The sequence below is a fragment of the Aspergillus steynii genome (genome assembly GCF_002849105.1).
Source record: "Aspergillus steynii IBT 23096 chromosome Unknown P170scaffold_11, whole genome shotgun sequence".
Taxonomy (NCBI): domain Eukaryota; kingdom Fungi; phylum Ascomycota; class Eurotiomycetes; order Eurotiales; family Aspergillaceae; genus Aspergillus; species Aspergillus steynii.
This window is the reverse complement of record NW_020194408.1, coordinates 925,274-943,811: the sequence shown is the minus strand read 5'-3', so window position 1 is coordinate 943,811 and position 18,538 is coordinate 925,274. Positions and strand designations below refer to the sequence as shown.

Sequence of the window (18,538 nt, the reverse complement as noted above, 5' to 3'; positions counted from 1 at the left end):
ACGCCACGGCATAAGCACTAGTGGCTTCCGTTAGACCCGGTAATTTGTTGCCTAGATGGAATTGGAGTCATACAGGGCTAATTGTTTAGTTTAATTGGTGAGCAGGGGTATAAGACAACATTATGACATATTAGTTGTTGTACTACCTTGAAATATCCCGGACGGCTATAAAACCTGGTTATATACCAACAGGAACTTCGACTAACCAAAACACATTACCTTTTCTCCCCCTTCTCCCCATCCTCATAACCACCAGCATTATTCTGTCCAACATCCTCACATCCATCCAGAACACTCACCCCCGGCGGCCCCGTAAACCTCTTCCGCGCCGTAACAACCCACGTAACCACCGCAATCAGCGCAATCACACCCACCGCCGCGGAGGTATAGTTCATAGAGTCGTGGGAAACAGGGTACGACGTGGGAAAGTTGAACGTAATCGCCGCGAAGAGCAGAAAAAGGAGACCGAGAATATTCAACGCGATCGAGACGCAGGTCGGCAGCGCAAAGGGCCCTTTCATAGTCGGGTTGTGGGATGTTACGTGGCCAAGGAGACGGGCGGAGAGGGCGATTGCGTAGGAGACGTCTGTAGTTATTATCCAGGGTTAGTATAGAGTCGCATAAGCCGCTGAAGCAAGGGGAAAGAGAGATGGACATACAAAACCCCTCCGTGGAAATAGCAATAACCGTCTCGAATCCCGTCGTCGTCCCAAAGTCAATAGCGTCCAGCGCCAACTGCACCGCCAGGGTAAGAAGCACCGCATTAACAGGGACCTGACGCTTCGGATCGACTTTACTCAAGACCGACGAGAACGGCAGCCCGTGATCTCTGGCGAATGCATACACGGACCTCGAGCCTTCGGCGAGAAGATTATTCCCCGCAACGAGCACAATCACGGCGATCATGCTCGCCAGGAAGCACGTCCCTACTTTACTCCCGGTGGAGTCGTAGAATATCTGGATCACAGGAACTCCGGTAGACGTGTTCGCCGTGCTGTCGATATCGCCGATACAGAAGCAGAGGGTTAGCAGGAATGCGAAGCCAGTGACGGCGCCCAGGACGACCGAGAGAATGATCGCTTTTGGGGCCTCTTTGGACGCGGACTTCATCTCCTCGGTCATGTGCGAGGGCGCATCGTAGCAGCACATGCCGAAGCAGGCCTGCAGGATGCCTACGATAGCTGCCATCGAGGAGCCCCAGCCGGTGAAGTTCTGGAAGTCATGGAAGACAAAGGACGCGGGCTGTTTGTTGTCATTTGTAGCGAGGAGCGTGATCATGGTGATCAGGAAGGAACCGACGTTCCAGATGAGGATGAAGCGAGCGATGCGGTTGAGGAGATGCGGGCCCCATATGTTGACCGACGCGGAGACAAAGGCCACGAGGTAGGCGACTAGCACGGTCTGCCAGCGCTGTATGGTGTACTCGGGGAAGACGAGGTTGGCCATGCCGAGGATGAAGTTGGCGCCGATGGAGTTGTTGGTTGCGCCCATTGCGAGGATGCCTGTGTTTGTTAGACGGAACGGTGTGATGATGGATAGACGGACCGATGAGCATGAACCATCCGCTGATGTAGGACAGTCCCCTGGCTATTCTTGGAGGAGCGAGTGCTGCTACCCAGGAATACTGGCCACCGGCGACTGGGTACATGGAGCACATTTCGGCCATGGGAATGGCAACGGCGAGAGTGAGGAAGCAGACGGCGATGAAGCTGAATACCATGACAGGGGGGCCGCCGGACTTGACGCCGACGATGAAGACACCACTCAAAGCAGTCCATCTGAAGGGTCAGTAAGACGAAGTCTACAGGGAGCGAGAAACGAACGATGTCACGACGCTGAAGCTGAACCCGATCATTCCCAGTAGCCCGAAGGTTCGTTTCAGCTCTGTCTCTGTCAGTATATGGCAATAGCGGTGTCAGAAATAGCAAAGCTAACCCTGCTCATATCCCAGATGCTCCAACCGAGCATCTTCTCCGGTCGAAGAGGCAAAGACCTTCTGATTCTCGTCGTTATCCGCCATAGTAGAAGCAGCCTTGATGACTCTGAGAAAATACCCGGTAACAACCACCCGACATCTCCCATTTAAAGAGGTCCTCCGGAGTAGACCATCCCCGGTAATCCGTGGGTCTATGACATCCCAGCAAGGGTCGTTGGAGATAGCAGTTCGCCAAAGCCGATAAGAAGATGTGCCACGATGCTTACCGGATCGGGAATGTCTGCGCGACGCGGTGGAGCGACTTTGCGGGGGAGCGAATCGGAGGCCGGAGAATTGGCCCATTCTTTGGCTGATAAAAGACTAAATATGATGACACAGGAAAGAAAAGCGATTGCAAGGGTGATAAGCAGGTGACAGCGTGGGGAGGAATGTAAGATAATTCGGTTGGCTAATGGATTCGGGATTGAAGCAGCGACGGTAATTGAAAATAGAGGAAACATCCTGTGAGCAGATACTCCGCATACTTCCGCCTGTTGTCACTATTTACATTATTGCACTTACAGCAGGAATCTGCAGTCCAATCCATCAGGCAGAAACAGGGGTCGCTACCATCAAAGCCAACAACGAATTGGCCACCTCCGCCGCTCCCAGCGTAGTCGTCTCCGCAACGGTGTCATAGATGGGCGCAACCTCGACCACATCACCCCCGATAACAGGGAGCCCTCGCAAAGCATCCAGAATAGAAAGAAGCTCGCGGGTGGTGAAACCACCGGGTTCCGCAGTCCCGGTTGCTAATCAGTCAGCTATATCCCTGCTACATGATCGAGAAACTCACCTGGTGCATAAGCTGGATCCAACACGTCTATATCAACAGAGATATAGACTCGGCTGTCTCCAACCCGGGACTTGATCTGTTCGACCACGCCGTCAATGCCCAGTCGATCCAAGTCTCGTGCTTTGATCATGTCAAAACCACAGCGAACATCGTTGCGTAGATCAGCCTTTCCACGGTTGACGGGGGCTCGAATGCCGACATGGATAGATGTATTGCGAATCAGGCCCTGTGCTGTTAGAGCTTATGCTGTGGTAGAACATTTATATGCACGCATACCTCTTCGTGGGCCAGATGAAGAAACGTGCCATGGTTGACGCCACTAACCACATTAGAACTGTTACAGTCAAACAGGATATTACTCACGCGTAATGAGAAACTCCGCCACCTAATACTCATCAGCAATCATCCCATCCCAAACAGGTTGAAACTTACCCAGCACCTCCGGATCCCAGGTATCTACACCATCAGCAATGTCCAACCATCACAGCAGCAAACATACCTATATGACTATCGAAATGAATGACCGACACAGGACCCCATTTCTCATGCGTCGATCGCAGCGCCGAAAGCGTCGTCGTATGATCGCCACCGAGCGTGATGATGCGCGGCACGCGTCCCTTCTCAGTACTGTTCGCAGGCCGAGACGAGACAACCTAACACTTAGCCATCTAGACACCATAAAAGCCCAGCTAGGACAAACCTTATGCGCCTGATCCAGCTGCTTCAATGCAACCGTATTATCCAACCACGTGAGCGGCGCATCTCCGCAATCGACCAGCTTCGCCCAGCTCTCGAACACGTTCTCGCCGGTGTAGATATTCCAGCCTCCGAGTCGGCGGGAACCTAGACGAATACCTCCGGGGCCGTAGCGAGCGCCTGGACGACCTGTGACGCCCTATTCGATGGTGAGTTTCTATCCTCGAGCGGTGCAGACTAGGGCGCATACGGTGTCGAATGGTGCACCTAAGAACGCGATATCGTATCGCTGGGTGTTCGCTTCTTCGTCGACGAAACAATTGACGTACGGGAGATGCGCGAAGGTCGTCAAGCCTGAGAACTGACTTCCTGAGGTGATGTCGACAGGATCATGATGTCCTAGAGGGAATTGGCCTGCGGGATGGACGGCGGCGACAGGAGGGAAGACAATCTCCCTGGCAGAGGATAAGGTCGAAAGCGCAAGCAGGGCAGACTTGAACATTTTTCCATCAAACCAAATAAAAAAATACAATTCTAATGAAAAACAAACATTGAAAAGTCCAAATCCGGAACCAAGACTATAAGTATACCGGGGGCAAAAGACACTAAGATGGAAGAAGCAGGCGCCGCGAGAAAACGCCGCCCCGCACCCCCACTTCTTTTTTCTTTCTCTCTTCGCCGTCCCTCTTCTTATCGCATTGCATCAACTCCTTCATCATGGTAGGATCTACATCGATCTTACCGTCAGAAATGCACTGACAGCCCTCCAGCCTCACGCCGACTCGTCCTACTTCGGCTCCAATGCCTCGAAATCCGACATCTACACGCAGGTCATAGAGCAGGCCACCGGGCTGGTCTACGGCCAGCGCAACTGGGTACGTCATCTCATCAGCCCTCTCCAGATCCCAGATCAGACCCTAAGCTAACATGAACGCCTCTTAAACAAACAGGTCAGGTAAACACCCTCCTCCCTCGCTCCCCTCTCCCTCACCACACCCCCCCGATTAATCTAACCGTGGAAAATAAAGCAACTTCTCCAACGTCGCCTCCCTCCTCTGGCACGCCTACGCCGCGCTCCCCGCCCCCTCGTCCTCCGTCAACTGGGCCGGCTTCTACATCCGCCAAGACAAGTTCCCCGTGCTGGGCGCCTCCACCGCCGAAGCGACCTCCAAGAAAGACGTGCTCGTGCTGGGCCCCTTCCAGGGCCGTCCGGCGTGCCAGGAGATCCGGTTCGGGCGGGGCGTGTGCGGCACCGCGGCTGCGAATAAGGAGACGCTGCTGGTGCCCGATGTGCATGCGTTTCCCGGGCATATTGCGTGTGATGCGAGTAGTCGGAGCGAGATTGTTGTGCCGGTGTTGAGTGGGGGGGAGGTATGTTCCTTTTCTCTCTTTGACTTGCTTTGGATTGGGGGGTTGTGGTGTGGTTGGGCTAATGTGTGTTGTTTGGTAGACTGTTGCGATTATTGATATCGATTGCACGGAGCCAAATGGGTTCGACGAGGTGGATCAGAAGTTCCTGGAGCAGTTGGCTAAGCTGTTGAGTGAGAGCTGTGATTGGTAATAGATCTATCTCACTAGACGGTGTTTGGGACGGAGTGTATAGAGGAAGCTAGGTGAATAATGTGATAATGAATGATAGAGATAGATATAGCAGGGTGGGAATGATCCTTACCGACGGTGCATGGATGGCTGCGAGTGGCTGGATGGATCAGTAACACTGCTTGGCTTACCTAGTCAGGGTTCCTGCATGGAATGAGGGGTGTTTGTGATCTTGAGACAGAACTAGGTTACATTGCATGATCAACCCGTGGACAAGAGTACAAGAGTAGCGGGTTGTCAAGAAGAGACATGCAGCAAATCCAGCGGAACCGTAGGGATTATATACAACCTCGGCATCGGTTACACGACGATCAAGTCTTAGAGCGAAGAATCATAAAAACCCGAACAATGGCCGTCAGACCACGCAAATAAATTAATTGCAACCCGCTAGAAGCCAGTTCTGCCCCGCGATGTAACGGGATCAGTAAATATCAAAGACAAGTCTATCTAGTAAACGCTATGAAACCAAACAAGGGATAACCCCAGCCCTGTATCTGTATCTGTATCTGTATCGGTAGTATCCTTCCAGTCCGACCGGACAAAACAAGTAATGAAAATGAACTCAATCCAAGCGCCAAGCCAGCGGTGTACCTGGTATGTATGCTAAGAGATGAACACGAGCACGAGCACGGAGTAATATGTAAGCGATGTGTGCAGGTGGGTGTGGTGGTGTATATGGGTGGTGGTATAGGCTACATGCTGAGCATGCTCATCTGTCGCTTCATGGGGCTGATGGATCCCTCGTCGCCGTCTTCGCTGGGGCCAAAGCCACTGTCGGTGCCGGCGAGACCGGCATCCGCGTCGATGTCCCACTCCTCTTCTTCGTTTTCCTCGTCGATGGCGTCCACGCCCGCTTCGGACCCGCGCTGCCAGCTTTTCTGCACAGCACCGCGCGTGTTCCAGCGGAGAGCGCGCTGGACACTTTGGAACCACTCGCCGCTGCCGGATACCACGGTCGGGAAGGGGTACTGGCTGGCTTCGACGGTGACGTAGTCGCCTTGACGCAGCTCGACGCGGCCTTTGCCGTCGAAGGAGCAGTAGGCGGTCGACCGGGAACCGGCCGGCACGGCAATGCGCAGGAGGAGAGAATCGGACAGGACCATGGGACGGAAGGACAACGTGTGCGGGCAGATGGGGGTGAGGAGAATGCCGGGAATGGAAGGGTGAATTAGGGACCCTCCGGCGGATAGTGAATAAGCAGTAGACCCTATGTTCGTTAGTTAAGTGTCGGAAACAAGAGGAAGAGAGGACATACCAGTTGGGGTGGAGAAGATACAGCCGTCGGCCTGAACGACCGTCAACAGATCGTTGTCTGCATACAGCTCCAGATTCGATACGTAGGGCGAGGGGCCCCGATCCATGACCAATTCGTTCAAAACCTCAAACTGCTCTCCTTCCTCGACAGCATCGGCATCCGCGCCTTTGCTGCGGTCCTTGCGGAAGACGGTGCACGTGAACCGCATGCGCAAGTTGACGCGCATCCCGACGTCGCCCATGACCGCGTTCAAATGATCCTTGTAGTGCTCGAATTCGAAATTCGTCAGAAACCCTAAGCTTCCGAGAGAGAAAGACAAAATAGGCGGGACCACCCGTTGGAAGAGCCACGACGTGAACAGCACCGTTCCGTCTCCGCCGAGTGTCAGCACGAGGTCAAACATCTCCGGCGACGTCCAACATAGATCGGGTGTCCAGTATTTCAGCATTCCTTCAAAACGAGGGTTCTTCGCCGTCAACCCCGGCGCATCGAATCGCTTGGATCTGCGCAGCTTCGCATCCACATATACATTGACCCCCAGGTCGCTCCCATACCGTGGTGTCGAAAGCAGCCACTCCGCCAATTCCCTCGTCAAATGCACCAGACTATTATCACGCGCCTTCGTCACGATCATGACATTTTTCACCGCCCGCTTGATGGGTCGTCGTTGCAATTGCTTCGATACCTCCCGGACTCCCGTAGCCGTCTGCACTAACCGCGAATGGGACAACCACTCGTCATCAGCGATTTCCTCCAGCACCTTCTGAATATTCACCGCATCGTCGAACCGCTGATGGAAAAAGCACGGCGATTGCATGACCAACCGGGCCGTCGACGGCATCCGGTCCAAATATGTACCCAATTGCAGGCTGGAGAGCGCAGCCGACAGCTTTTGCGACGACGGATTGCTGCAGGGACGTCCCGGCTCCTCCGACGGGTTCGCAGACGTATTGGGACTCTGGATGCCCAGAGAGGCCGCCAGCGGCATCGCGGGATTGTTGGTATTGGAGTTGGTATTTTGCTGAGCCCCCGACGGTCGAGATGCCAGAGCTTTCATGATCGTCTGTCGGGGAATTGAGTCGCTGGACAGCGCGTTTCGATGATGACTGGCCAACGCGGCCGGGCGCAGAGGCAGGAAAGGCGACGACGGTAACGACCCGACCCCGTCCTCCCGGGCGAGTTCAGTATTCCGTGCAGTGGAGACCGAGGGAGCAGAATGTCCCGAGGTGGGATCACCGCGGCGAGGAGCGTTCGACGACGGGTCTATATTGCTGACATAGTCACGGAGCGGTAATGAACCGACAGACGACGATGTGGCAGACAAAGAAGGGGGATTTGCGACAGTCGCACGTCGAGAATCGGATGGTGGGGCAGAGGGTGTCGTCGAAGGGAATTGTGACGTTGAAGATGATGACGGAGCAGAGGCACGAGAGGACTGGGGGGCGTTCACGGAGCCATGACTGGAGGCAGGGGAAGCCATGGACGGGCGAGATATAAAACAAAAAAAGCCGCGCACCGACGAGGGTGAGACAACGCTGGTTGGTCTGGCTAATTTTATTTTAATATTTTATTGGCAACGACGCAAGGAGGGAAAAAGACGGGGGGAGAAGAACGGGCCGCAGGAGCTGTCGGATGTAACGGGGTTTGCAGCAGAGGAACCAGGGAAAGGAAAGTGGACTAAATCCGCAACCGGAGATGACAGCAGACGAGAGATGGAGAGTGTTCGATAGCCTTCCACTCTCCTGGTCAGCGAGTTTGTCAGCTGGAGGAATCTCTCCGTTAGACTCGGAGGAAAGGCGCGGTGTGGGCGCCAGACATGGCGGGGCGGATTTATTTAGATCGCATATCCGTTCAGGATCCTCGATTGGCGGACAGCGATAGACATCGACCGATCGTCCATGACGGAATGGAACTCATCAGAAATGCGCGCATTCTTCACCGCAGGACAGGCGATGCAAGGGAAAGTCGGCGGTGACTGAGACTCGCAGTTGGTGGTTTGTGGCGGCCGTGACTAATCCCACCACTCACCGTTCTCGATTATACGTTGGATGTACTGCACGTAAGAAAAGAGTAAGGCAGACAGACTACATGCGAGACACGGACTACGGACACACGCTCGGATTTCCCCTTCCTCTGCATTCGGCATATCTCAGCAGTCATATGTGGCTGCCCTGTTGGTTGGCTAGCGTCTCTAATACCGTACATCACGTCCTCGCGTGTCAGATCGCTCTATCTATGCTGGCTGACTCGCATGGATCCCCATTCCTTTGGTGGCCGCCCTCCTATCATATCCCTCGTTGGCTCGTAAAGGTTGGTTCTCCGTACTCTGCGGAGTCTGCGGGCGCCAATGACCCCCGTGCACGCTCCCATGAGGGAGGCCTACGCCAAGTGGCATCAGCTCTGGCGCAGGTCCAAATCGAGCTAGGACGGATCGCCGGCTGCAAGAAAAAGAAAACACATGTACCCAAGGCTGGCATCGGTGGTCGGCCCGGTCGCAATCATTCGACCTTCGGTGTTCGTGGTGCTGTCTCGTCCCCCGCAATCCTTCACGCCGCGTCGATTTTCCAGGCATAGTCTTGGTGCAGTTGGTCCTCCACTGCCTCCCGCACTGTCCCTTCCAACGGTTGGCCGTCCGCGTCTTCCGCCATGGCGATATCACCGTCCGCGCTGCTCGTCAAGGTCCCCTGACAGATGGTCAAGGCACGTGCGCGGACCTTTTCCCACGTCTCGAAGTCGAATGCGCCCTGGCTTTCGTTGAGCAGCAGATGTCCCTTGGAGGAAAAGGCGAGCACGTGCAGCGACGTGGCCGACTGAGCATCTGCGGGCGACGGCTCCCGAGTGATCTTCCCCGACGAATCAACTCCCAGCACGGTCGCGGAGTAGGTCATGGACAGGGGGACGGATGCCGATAGTAGTGCCAGGAGGGCGGTTTGAAGGAGGGCAGGCAGAAGGGTCAGATACTGTGAGAGGGCCCGTTAGCGTAATCACCTAGGGGGGAGGAAAGAAACTCACCGAGTCTCCCCTGCCGGCGCTCTCACCACCAACAATCGCCAATGTAACCACCACTCCTCGTCTCGCATATCCTTTCTCCCTTCCGAGAACCAGTCGTCCCAGCATGGTCTTGATGATTCCTTCGGCGTATCGCTCCCCAACGCTGCCTGGCGCGGTACCGGGCTTGACGAAGACCTCCACGGTCGCTTCCTCGGGCTTGAGAGCATCCCGACGGCCTGGCAGCTCGATTGGAGCATTCACCGATCCCAGGATATTCGATCCGGTCGACGGGCATTTGTAGGAAGCCGAGCCGTCGGCGCGCGCGAGGGGGGTGAGAGACGAGGTCGGACCGACCATGTTGGCGATATGAAAGAGGGAATTCGTAGGGGGTAATGGATTGGATGTATTTTCTTGGAAGAAATAGGGAAATTAGATTCTCAATGTCAATTTGAATGTCAATTTGAATGTCAATTTGAATGTCAATTTGAATGTCAATGTGAAGTCAATCTGGAGTGAAGATGGAGAGAGAAACTGCTTTGTTCCGCTGCAATTTTTTGGCGGATTTCGGGCGGTGCGGGCTGTTTGCTGATTGGTCGCTGGCCGCCCTCTTTCCTTTCCTCTTCTCCTCGCCTTTTCTTCTCTCATTCTTCTTCTTCATCAGCATCATCTCGATTTAGAAACATAAAAATTGCAATACACTGCTTGCATTTCATTTTCATCATGGATCCATCGAAAGAGATATTGCAGAATCCTTCTAGCGAGAAATTGCAATGGGCGGAAATTACACCCACCGACGGAGATGATTGGATCACCCACGTCTCCAAATTCAATCTTGGAATTACCTGGGAAACTGAGATGGTCGAATGAAATTTCATCCCGGCAGTCTCTGGCAAACAGACCAATCGTTGCTGCCTGGTCCTCGTCCGAATCTGTCAGCGTCCAGTTCCGCACTCTTCCAGAACCCCTATTATTAGGATGCCGGCACTGGCATCAACTCACGTGGCCATCTTGACAGGGTCTAGTCTGTCGCCACGTCCGTGATGAGCAAGCCTCCCCTCATTCACCTTCTGTGGCTTAGATAGACTATTCGTGAGCTGTCTGTGTCTGGCCTCCCCGGACCGGTGGTCGTCCAATCCCATCATCTTCCAAGCCATTAGCGGCCCGGCTTCCAAGGACACCCTCGCGAGTCATCCTCTTGCACGCGAATCATCCAGTCCGGCCATGAATCGGCCAAGATAAAGATCCTGGTTTTCCAATAAGAGGCAGTGCTGAGAAAAACGCAAGCATGGCAACCCCTCACGATTGCCCCCCGCTTGCTCTGACCGTCCTATAAGTAGGTTTCGAAAGAAAAGAAAGCATCTAGGAAAGAACGTTTGAGGCTTCCACGTCTTGGTGATCCTTGAACCTTTTCTACTATCCATCTCGTGCATACTGGGGTTGCCCGATATCAACCTTCTCATCCTTTCCGTTACCTATACTTGAATGGGCATTGAAACCTCCCCTCTTGATGTCGAGGAATCGACGGAACCCCCTATATGTTCTTTACCGAAGGAACACACGCGTACCGATGTAGACAGCCAGCAGGACATTGAGAAAATCGAACAGCCGAGTGCTCGGGTGGTAAATGATGCTCAACATCCTGCTGTAGAACCGTGCCAACCCATTCCTGAAAGCCTGTCGGATTACCCCCACACTGTTGATCCTGCACAACTTGCAGCGTCTCTCAACGTTCAGCTTCAGTACGCCTCTCCGTTCTTCGAGCGATCGTCTGCTGATCAAATAGCCATGGTCTGTCAAATACCGAGTCGGCGGCCCGTCTCCAGCGAGATGGGCCGAACAGGGTCCGAGAAATGCAGGGAGTGTCGGTCTGGAAGATACTGCTGAGACAGGTTTCCAACAGCTTGACTTTAGTATGATAACAGTCCCAACGTCATCGGTGCGGCGTAATGTTCCTTAGCCTGTTGACAAGAACGCTTAGGTTCTCGTCATTACTATGGCAATATCTTTTGGGATTGATGACTATATCGAAGGAGGCGTGATCACAGCGGTTATCCTCCTTAATATCGTCGTCGGGTGAGTACATTCGCTCGCATTATCCGCCCTTTCTTATGAGTTTTAGATTCGTGCAGGACTATCGAGCCGAAAAAACCATCATGTCCCTGCATCGACTGTCTGCTCCCGTGTGCAAGGTGCTACGAGATGGCCATGTAGTGTCCGTGAAGGCCGAGTCGCTTGTCGTGGGAGATATTGTCCAACTGGCTGTCGGAGATATCGTCCCCGCCGACTTGCGACTCGTCGACGGCATGAATGTATCCATGGACGAAGCCTTGTTGACTGGCGAGTCCCTGCCGGTGGCAAAGACTCCGCATATGGTCATGGCCTCGCGAGACATCCCTATAGGAGACCGGACCAATATGGCCTATTCAGGATGTAGTACAACCCAAGGTAGAGCCACGGGCATTGTCACTGCAACGGGAATGAGGACTAAGGTGGGCAAGATTGCGCAGCTTCTTCAAGAGACGTCCACCCACACCAGTTCAAACCTGTTCATGCGCGGCTTTCACCGAGTGAAAACCACCATTAAAAATATCCTGGGGCTAGTAGGTACTCCGTTACAGGTGAAGTTGAGTAAGTTTGCGCTTTTGCTATTTGCTCTCGCCATTCTTCTTGCCATCATCGTGTTTTCGGTCAACAAGTGGGATGTTCAAGGCGAAGTTCTCATCTACGGGATCTGCGTCGCCGTGGCCGTGGTCCCCGAATCGCTAATTGCCGTCCTCACGATCACTGTGGCAGTTGGAACAAAGGCTATGGCCAAAGGCAATGTCATTGTGCGGAAACTGCAGTGCCTTGAAGCCGTGGGCGGAGTAACCAATATTTGCTCCGATAAAACAGGGACATTGACCCAGGGCAAGATGGTCGCACGTACCGCGTGGATTCCAGAGGCTGGCACTTTAACCATCCACCATACCACAAATCCAATCGATCCTACCAGTGGGTCGGTCCAACTCGACGAGGTGGACTGGAATCGAGAGGATCTACAGAGCAACCTCGCCCTGCGAACATTTCTAGCTGCAATCTCGTTATGCAATCTGTCGGTGGTAGAAAAAGCCGGGCCGTCGGATGTCTCAGGAAAAGATCCTGTCCGATCACAAAATGAGTGGACTGCTGTCGGCGAGCCTACTGAAATTGCCTTGCACGTTCTCGCGATGCGTTTTGGCATGGGAAAGCCAGCCTTGTTACAGGAGCGCGACATTGCCCTACACACAGAATATCCCTTTGATTCCTCAATTAAACGAATGACAGTCGTTTACAAAAACGCAGTCGCCCAGGTCCACGAAGTATATACGAAAGGGGCACCTGAGGCTATTATTCCTAGACTCCGTCTGAGTGGACAGCAGAAAACGTTCATGCAGGACACGGCAGACCGAATGGCCGGAGAAGGCCTTCGCGTACTGTGCGTGGCTTATAAGATGACGTCGATTGATGACAATACACAGGTATCCCCACGTGCCCACGCCGAGTCTGACCTAACTCTTAGTGGTCTGGTTGGACTTTATGACCCCCCTCGGGTCGAAACAGCTGCGGCTGTCCGTCGCTGTCAGATGGCTGGCATTACGGTCCACATGTTGACCGGCGACCATATCCGCACGGCCACGGCGATCGCCTCCGAAGTGGGTATACTGGACCCGTTCGTCAACGCAAAGTCCAGCCGACTTGTCATGGCGGCGGAGGAGTTTGGCCGGTTGTCGGATATGGAGATTGACGCGATTGAGAAGCTGCCTCTGGTGATAGCACGCTGCAGCCCGACCACGAAAGTTCGAATGGTCGAGGCGATGCACCGACGCCAGGCGTTCTGTGTCATGACGGGCGACGGGGTCAATGACTCGCCTGCTCTGAAACGGGCAGACGTGGGTATTGCCATGGGGAAAAATGGCAGTGACGTCGCCAAAGAGGCGGCTGATATGGTATTGACAGACGACAACTTTTCGTCGATTGTGAGAGCGGTCGAGGAAGGTCGACGTCTGTTCGACAATATTCAAAAGGTATGGTTCATGGTTGTCTTTGATACCCAGTACTGACCCCTTTAGTTCTTGATGCATCTTTTGATCTCCAACATTGCCCAAGTCATTCTCCTTCTCGTTGCACTGGCATTCAAAGATGCAGAGGACAATTCGATCTTTCCCTTATCTCCCTTGGAGATTCTATGGGCAAATCTCGTGACGTCCTCTTTCCTGGCGTTAGGGCTTGGACTCGAGGAAGCGCAACCAGATATTATGTATCGCCCGCCACACGATCTAAAAGTGGGCGTTTTTACCCGGGAGCTGATCATGGATAAGATGATTTACGGCACGTTCATGGGGTGTCTCTGCCTCGTGTCATTTGTATGTGTGATTTATGCCAATGGATCTGGCACCGCGGACATGGGCTACGACTGCAACGAGGGATGGAACAGCAGTTGCGACGTGGTTTTTCGCGCCCGCGCTACGACCTACGCCACCCTAACATTCCTCTTATTGATCACGGCCTGGGAGGTCAAGCATTTCTCTCGATCCTTGTTCAATCTCGACCCGGACAAATACCCCGGTCGACTATCCGTCATCCATTCCATCTGGCGCAACCGCTTCCTGTTCTGGGCGGTCATTGCCGGCTTCGTGGTCGCCTTTCCCGTTATTTACCTCCCTGCGGTCAACCGCATCGTGTTCAAACACCACGGTATCGACTGGGAATGGGGTGTTGTTTTCGGGTGCATGTTGGTATATTTGGTCCTGGTTGAGAGTTGGAAGGCGACAAAACGATCGTTTGGCATTGGTAGTGGAAAGAATGCGCGGCTGACGATGGAGGATGCTGAGATGAGGGCTGGACTGGCGTCACCGTTTTCCATGAGCGCCAATGCCAGTGTGGATGCCAGTGTGGAGGTTAAATAGATCCAAGTGGAGGACGGGTGAAGGCTATGCGCAACCATAGCTGAATTGCTGGATGCGGTGTTCAACACACCCCGTCATATTTCTCTTGTTCGACCGACCTATTCCCTCATTATCGAATTGACAGATACATTCCAAATCAAGTTCTGTAGACAGACTTCAATGTATGACAGAATGATAAGCGCCACAAACGCCATCATGCGACCTGAAGTGGGGGCCGCCTGCATGTCTGGTCGATAACATAACCTCATCTTTCCCCTCCGTCATCTCTGCTTCATCCATCCATTGCCATCCATCGATAGACCCATCCATCAAGATGAAGATCCTCTGCCTCCACGGTCAAGGCACTAGCGCTGCTATCTTCCGGTCACAGTTGTGTATGTCCACTGATCTGCTGCACTACCCCACCCACGTCAAGCCTTCCAACAACCATCTCCACCCATCATCCTAATCTCCCCCATCTCATCGAACTACATCATCTACACAATATCAAACTCCTCAGAAGAACTAACACCCAAAAGCAGGAATCATCAAACGCCTAAAATCCCACCTCCCCACCGACGTTGAATTCGACTTCCTCGACGCCCAATACCCCTCTCCCCCGGCCCCGGGCATCGATCTCTTCTACCCGCCCCCGTACTACACCTTCTGGCGCGAAAACACCGTCCCCGCAATCCGCGAAACCATCACCTGGTTGAATGGCATAATCGCCGAACGTGGCCCTTACGATGCCGTCATGATGTTCAGCCAGGGGTGCGCGCTCGGCGGGAGTCTCCTGCTTTTACAAGAATGGGAGCGTCAGCAGCAAGCCACCCAGACTGAATCCCAGACCAAGACCCAGGGCGGGAAGAACCCATTCTCCGCAGCAATTTTCATCTGCGGCGGTCCACCCCTCCTAATGCTCTCCGAAACCGGCTACACCCTGCCATCTGCAATCTTCGACCGCGACGCCGACAGCCGCGCCAGACTCGCCCAAGTCGCCAACTCCGAGAACCTTCTCGCTCTGGGGTCCTCGCGATGGAACAACCAAGCGCCCGGGGGCACTAGTTCGGACGCGGAAGAGCGCATCAGGCAGGAACTCGCTGCACACGGAGACGTCAAGATCCGGATCCCCACGGTGCATGTATACGGAGACAAGGACCCGCGGTATGAGGCGAGTGTGCAGCTGTCGGGGCTTTGTGATGAGAGGCGCCGGCGCACGTTTAATCATAATGGCGGGCATGAGATACCGAGGTATGAGGCTGTGACAGCGACGGTGACAGAGATGGTCATTTGGGCGTTGAGGGAGGGGGGTGTGATTGATTGATCGATTCGATCTGGATGGTGGGTTGGATGGTTTGGGCTGGGAAGAAGCTGGAAATCAACTCCGCATACAGTACAGGGTATCCAGGGGTGGAGGCTTAGATTGGATAAAGATGATCGAATAAAGATTCAACATAGACCACTTACACTTCAACATATCATTTACTATATTAGATAGATATCTATATACGGAGTAAGTAAGGGACTGTCTAGACAGACCTGAGCACGAATCCGCCTATTGCTGAATGGAAAGGACCTGTCAAATCGCCGCCAATTCTGTATGAGAAACACCAAATCAAACACAGATGGAGGATGTCTCGAAGAGTAAACAAGCACGTCTCTAATCTGACCCAAAGGTACTATATACCTCACTTATATCAGACGCACCCCTTAATCCCCAAGACATCACTCAGACAAGACGGAATGGCAGAGCAGAGTGTCTGGTAGGCTTACTGAGTAGGGAAGAAGTAAAAGAACAAGCAGGCTTATTGAACATAACATGCTGGAGCTCCTTGATTCCATATTTTTCTTTGTGCGCTTTTGGCCGATATTTCAATCACTAATGACTCAAAGGGAGCCGAGGACTACCGGGGCGATCCAGAAAGGACAAAATGAATGAATCTACGTTGAAAGAGGTAGAAGGAAGTCTTCCACAGTCTTGTATGTACGAAATGTCCATACAGCGAAATGCTTGGCAGCGGCCACCTCGGGCTTTCGCGACTGCCCGACTATGGCAATCATGAAGCCATACAGGCTTCCAAAACGGGTAATTTCCTCTGTCAATGAAAGATTAAGAAACCGAATGGCTGTCCCAGCTTGTTACTGGGCATACATGAAATGCATTGCATCCTGCGTTCCAGTGTGCTCCCCTAACTCAGCTAGAACATTGTAAAAGTCTCATTTTGGGGCAGCTTGCTCGCGCCCAAGCAACTCCCTACTTCCAATCCAGAGTCCCTCGCTTTACCGGCTTCAGCGGATCTTCCTAATAAACTTCCCCTCGACCTCGCTACTCAAACTCTCGACCCTTAATGTTGAGATAAAGCTATAAATTCGATCGAACGCTCCGGGGGCAGCACACAGTCGTTTCGCTTTCTATGGGGAGTCTCAGGGGATGCTGCGGCTTGACGGAATGGGGTGTCTTGATGAAGGTATACTTAGGGGATGACCTGGTTGATAAAGCCGGTTGAATTGAAGATAAGAGAGTAATTTCGAAATAGAGAGAGGCGGGTAGGGAGCTTTATATAGCTTCAATACTGCTTAGTCGGGAAGCGAAGTGCATCGCCTAGTAGCTAGTCATCAACGAGGCTCCAGGCTAATACCCTATTGATCTATAGGAACAGAAGCTATCGAGGCAATATAGAAAATATCGGAATGACAATAAAAATCAATAAATTGATTCAGTTGGGTGTCTTAAATGAGTGAATGATTTGGTTACACTCAGGCTAACAGAAAGAAATATCCATGGTGTTGTATGCATTCAACGCCCATGAACGGGTAAGAAGATGCTTACATCGAGCGGCCATCGGACTCTAGAAAGCCAGGGAATAGCTATTCATAGTCCGCCACCTCTTCGACAATGCGGTCCTCCTGAACCTCGAATTCATCATCACCAAGCCTATCATCATCCTCGTGAGTGTCAGCCAACGCATCGACACCCATAGTGGCATTCGAATTGGTGAAAATAGTCTGATAGACCATATCACCCACTGAGGCGCCGTCAGAAACAAAGATAATGTCGCCACTACTAAGGCGGTAGTAGCCACTGTTATCAACATCCTCCTGACGCTTCGCAAGACCAGCCTTGGTATACTGGTTTCCGTCGTTCTTGCAGTTTGGCTTCTTCTTGCAGCACTTATGCTTACTGAAGTTTTTGAAGGAAACGGTGAACTGACAGGAGGGTCTTCCATTACAGCCCTTGCCCTTGAACTGTCCTCAAGAATTGTAAAAATTCTTCATGGTCTGTCCCTGGCCTGTCCTTTGTCAGTAACGGCTTAATAAAGACAGGAGTTGACTTGACTCACGCCCGTTGTAGTGGGTCTTGACGCATCGGTTGACCTGGCGACCTTTGTCTGCCTCCTTGACGGACTTGAACGGATACTCGTCGCACTGGTACGCGTCACCATAGGGGGCTCTGGTGCATCGGTTTCGACTGTCACAGCCGGCGAGACGGCTGCGCCATTCGCCGACATTCTTCTTTGGCTTATCCCAGGTGAAGGTACTGCCCAGCCTTTTGCATTTGGCGCCTAAACATAAAATGTCATGCTTTTGTCTTTGGGTAACAGGAAGGGAGGGGGAGCATACCGTAGCACATATTCAAACATACATCTGCACACAGTCACCCTCAGTTTCCCGTCTTCATACATTGTGAAGGAGGTAATGGACATACCGCCGACCTGCCCATCAGAGCAATCAAAAGTAAGATGCTTCTTAGCAACAACAGCAACCTGTGTATCGGGTGCTGGAGCTTCGGGGACTGCCGATCCCAGGGAAAGAGCAAAAAGTAGAAAGTACAGCAGAAGGTGCTTCATTGACAGCTAATCTGTTGTAGCGGTTTCTCCGAGAGATATTGAATGTATTGATTTCCTGTTGCTACCTATCATTATTCTTGCTGGCAATAGGTGACCTATTTATGTCTCCTCGGTTTGGATGACCTTTTCCCCAAGCCTCCATCCAGACCGTCTGAGAGGAAACGGTGCTTGGTCCTCTCAGCTTTCACGCTACCGGCAAAAGGGGGGACCACAAGGCTCTCGAGGGGTGATATCGCATGATTCGTGGCTTGAATACTAGAAAACAGGTAACCTTGAAGCTGCGGGGCGGCCAAGGGTATTGATGACATGCGTTGCAATATCGATGGAACAAGTCGTTGCTTTCCCCTTTCCATTGCAATGACGGCTCAAGCATCTTTTCAGTGCCTTCCAAGGCCGTCATGTATTCCATATTTACCCTTTCATAGGGCATGATGCATTTCCTAACCGACAAATTTGCTGTTAGCTATGCTCTTC

General features: G+C 52.9%; 7 protein-coding genes across 7 annotated transcripts; 2 read left to right on the top strand and 5 right to left on the bottom strand.

The window, feature by feature from the left end:
• Window positions 1-215: 215 nt before the first annotated feature.
• Window positions 216-2,020, bottom strand: P170DRAFT_459784 (putative GABA permease; the record flags this gene model as incomplete). Its single annotated transcript, XM_024851892.1, has 5 exons — window positions 216-586; window positions 660-1,502; window positions 1,546-1,778; window positions 1,824-1,884; window positions 1,936-2,020. 5 exons carry the CDS (start codon window positions 2,018-2,020, stop codon window positions 216-218), a joined length of 1,593 nt encoding a protein of 530 aa, XP_024698663.1.
• Window positions 2,021-2,394: 374 nt separating this feature from the next.
• P170DRAFT_394903 (agmatinase) lies at window positions 2,395-3,978 on the bottom strand. The gene is made up of 8 exons (XM_024846078.1): window positions 3,718-3,978; window positions 3,472-3,666; window positions 3,271-3,424; window positions 3,204-3,227; window positions 3,135-3,156; window positions 3,048-3,090; window positions 2,772-2,997; window positions 2,395-2,727 (listed from the first exon to the last, which is right to left on the bottom strand). Exons 1-8 carry the CDS (start codon window positions 3,967-3,969, stop codon window positions 2,522-2,524), a joined length of 1,122 nt encoding a protein of 373 aa, XP_024698662.1. The 5' UTR covers window positions 3,970-3,978; the 3' UTR covers window positions 2,395-2,521.
• Window positions 3,979-4,151: 173 nt separating this feature from the next.
• Window positions 4,152-5,382, top strand: P170DRAFT_441785 (GAF domain-containing protein). Its single transcript, XM_024850398.1, has 5 exons — window positions 4,152-4,187; window positions 4,238-4,342; window positions 4,418-4,422; window positions 4,496-4,838; window positions 4,918-5,382. Exons 1-5 carry the CDS (start codon window positions 4,185-4,187, stop codon window positions 5,026-5,028), a joined length of 567 nt encoding a protein of 188 aa, XP_024698661.1. The 5' UTR covers window positions 4,152-4,184; the 3' UTR covers window positions 5,029-5,382.
• A 26-nt stretch (window positions 5,383-5,408) lies between these two features.
• P170DRAFT_394898 (putative NAD+ kinase Utr1) lies at window positions 5,409-8,250 on the bottom strand. Its single transcript, XM_024846077.1, has 2 exons — window positions 6,322-8,250; window positions 5,409-6,273 (listed from the first exon to the last, which is right to left on the bottom strand). The coding sequence occupies exons 1-2, from the start codon at window positions 7,799-7,801 to the stop codon at window positions 5,759-5,761; spliced, it is 1,995 nt and encodes a 664-aa protein (XP_024698660.1). The 5' UTR covers window positions 7,802-8,250; the 3' UTR covers window positions 5,409-5,758.
• A 180-nt stretch (window positions 8,251-8,430) lies between these two features.
• P170DRAFT_441783 (putative exosome complex subunit Rrp46) lies at window positions 8,431-10,014 on the bottom strand. Its single transcript, XM_024850397.1, has 2 exons — window positions 9,334-10,014; window positions 8,431-9,281 (listed from the first exon to the last, which is right to left on the bottom strand). Exons 1-2 carry the CDS (start codon window positions 9,667-9,669, stop codon window positions 8,868-8,870), a joined length of 750 nt encoding a protein of 249 aa, XP_024698659.1. The 5' UTR covers window positions 9,670-10,014; the 3' UTR covers window positions 8,431-8,867.
• Window positions 10,015-10,794: 780 nt separating this feature from the next.
• Window positions 10,795-15,540, top strand: P170DRAFT_370467 (putative potassium/sodium P-type ATPase; the record flags this gene model as incomplete). Its single annotated transcript, XM_024844958.1, has 7 exons — window positions 10,795-11,051; window positions 11,096-11,222; window positions 11,291-11,385; window positions 11,432-13,355; window positions 13,401-14,228; window positions 14,579-14,609; window positions 14,756-15,540. 7 exons carry the CDS (start codon window positions 10,795-10,797, stop codon window positions 15,538-15,540), a joined length of 4,047 nt encoding a protein of 1,348 aa, XP_024698658.1.
• Window positions 15,541-17,084: 1,544 nt separating this feature from the next.
• Window positions 17,085-18,064, bottom strand: P170DRAFT_481302 (uncharacterized protein; the record flags this gene model as incomplete). Its single annotated transcript, XM_024853856.1, has 4 exons — window positions 17,085-17,467; window positions 17,558-17,779; window positions 17,838-17,861; window positions 17,923-18,064. 4 exons carry the CDS (start codon window positions 18,062-18,064, stop codon window positions 17,085-17,087), a joined length of 771 nt encoding a protein of 256 aa, XP_024698657.1.
• Between the last annotated feature and the right edge of the window lie 474 nt (window positions 18,065-18,538).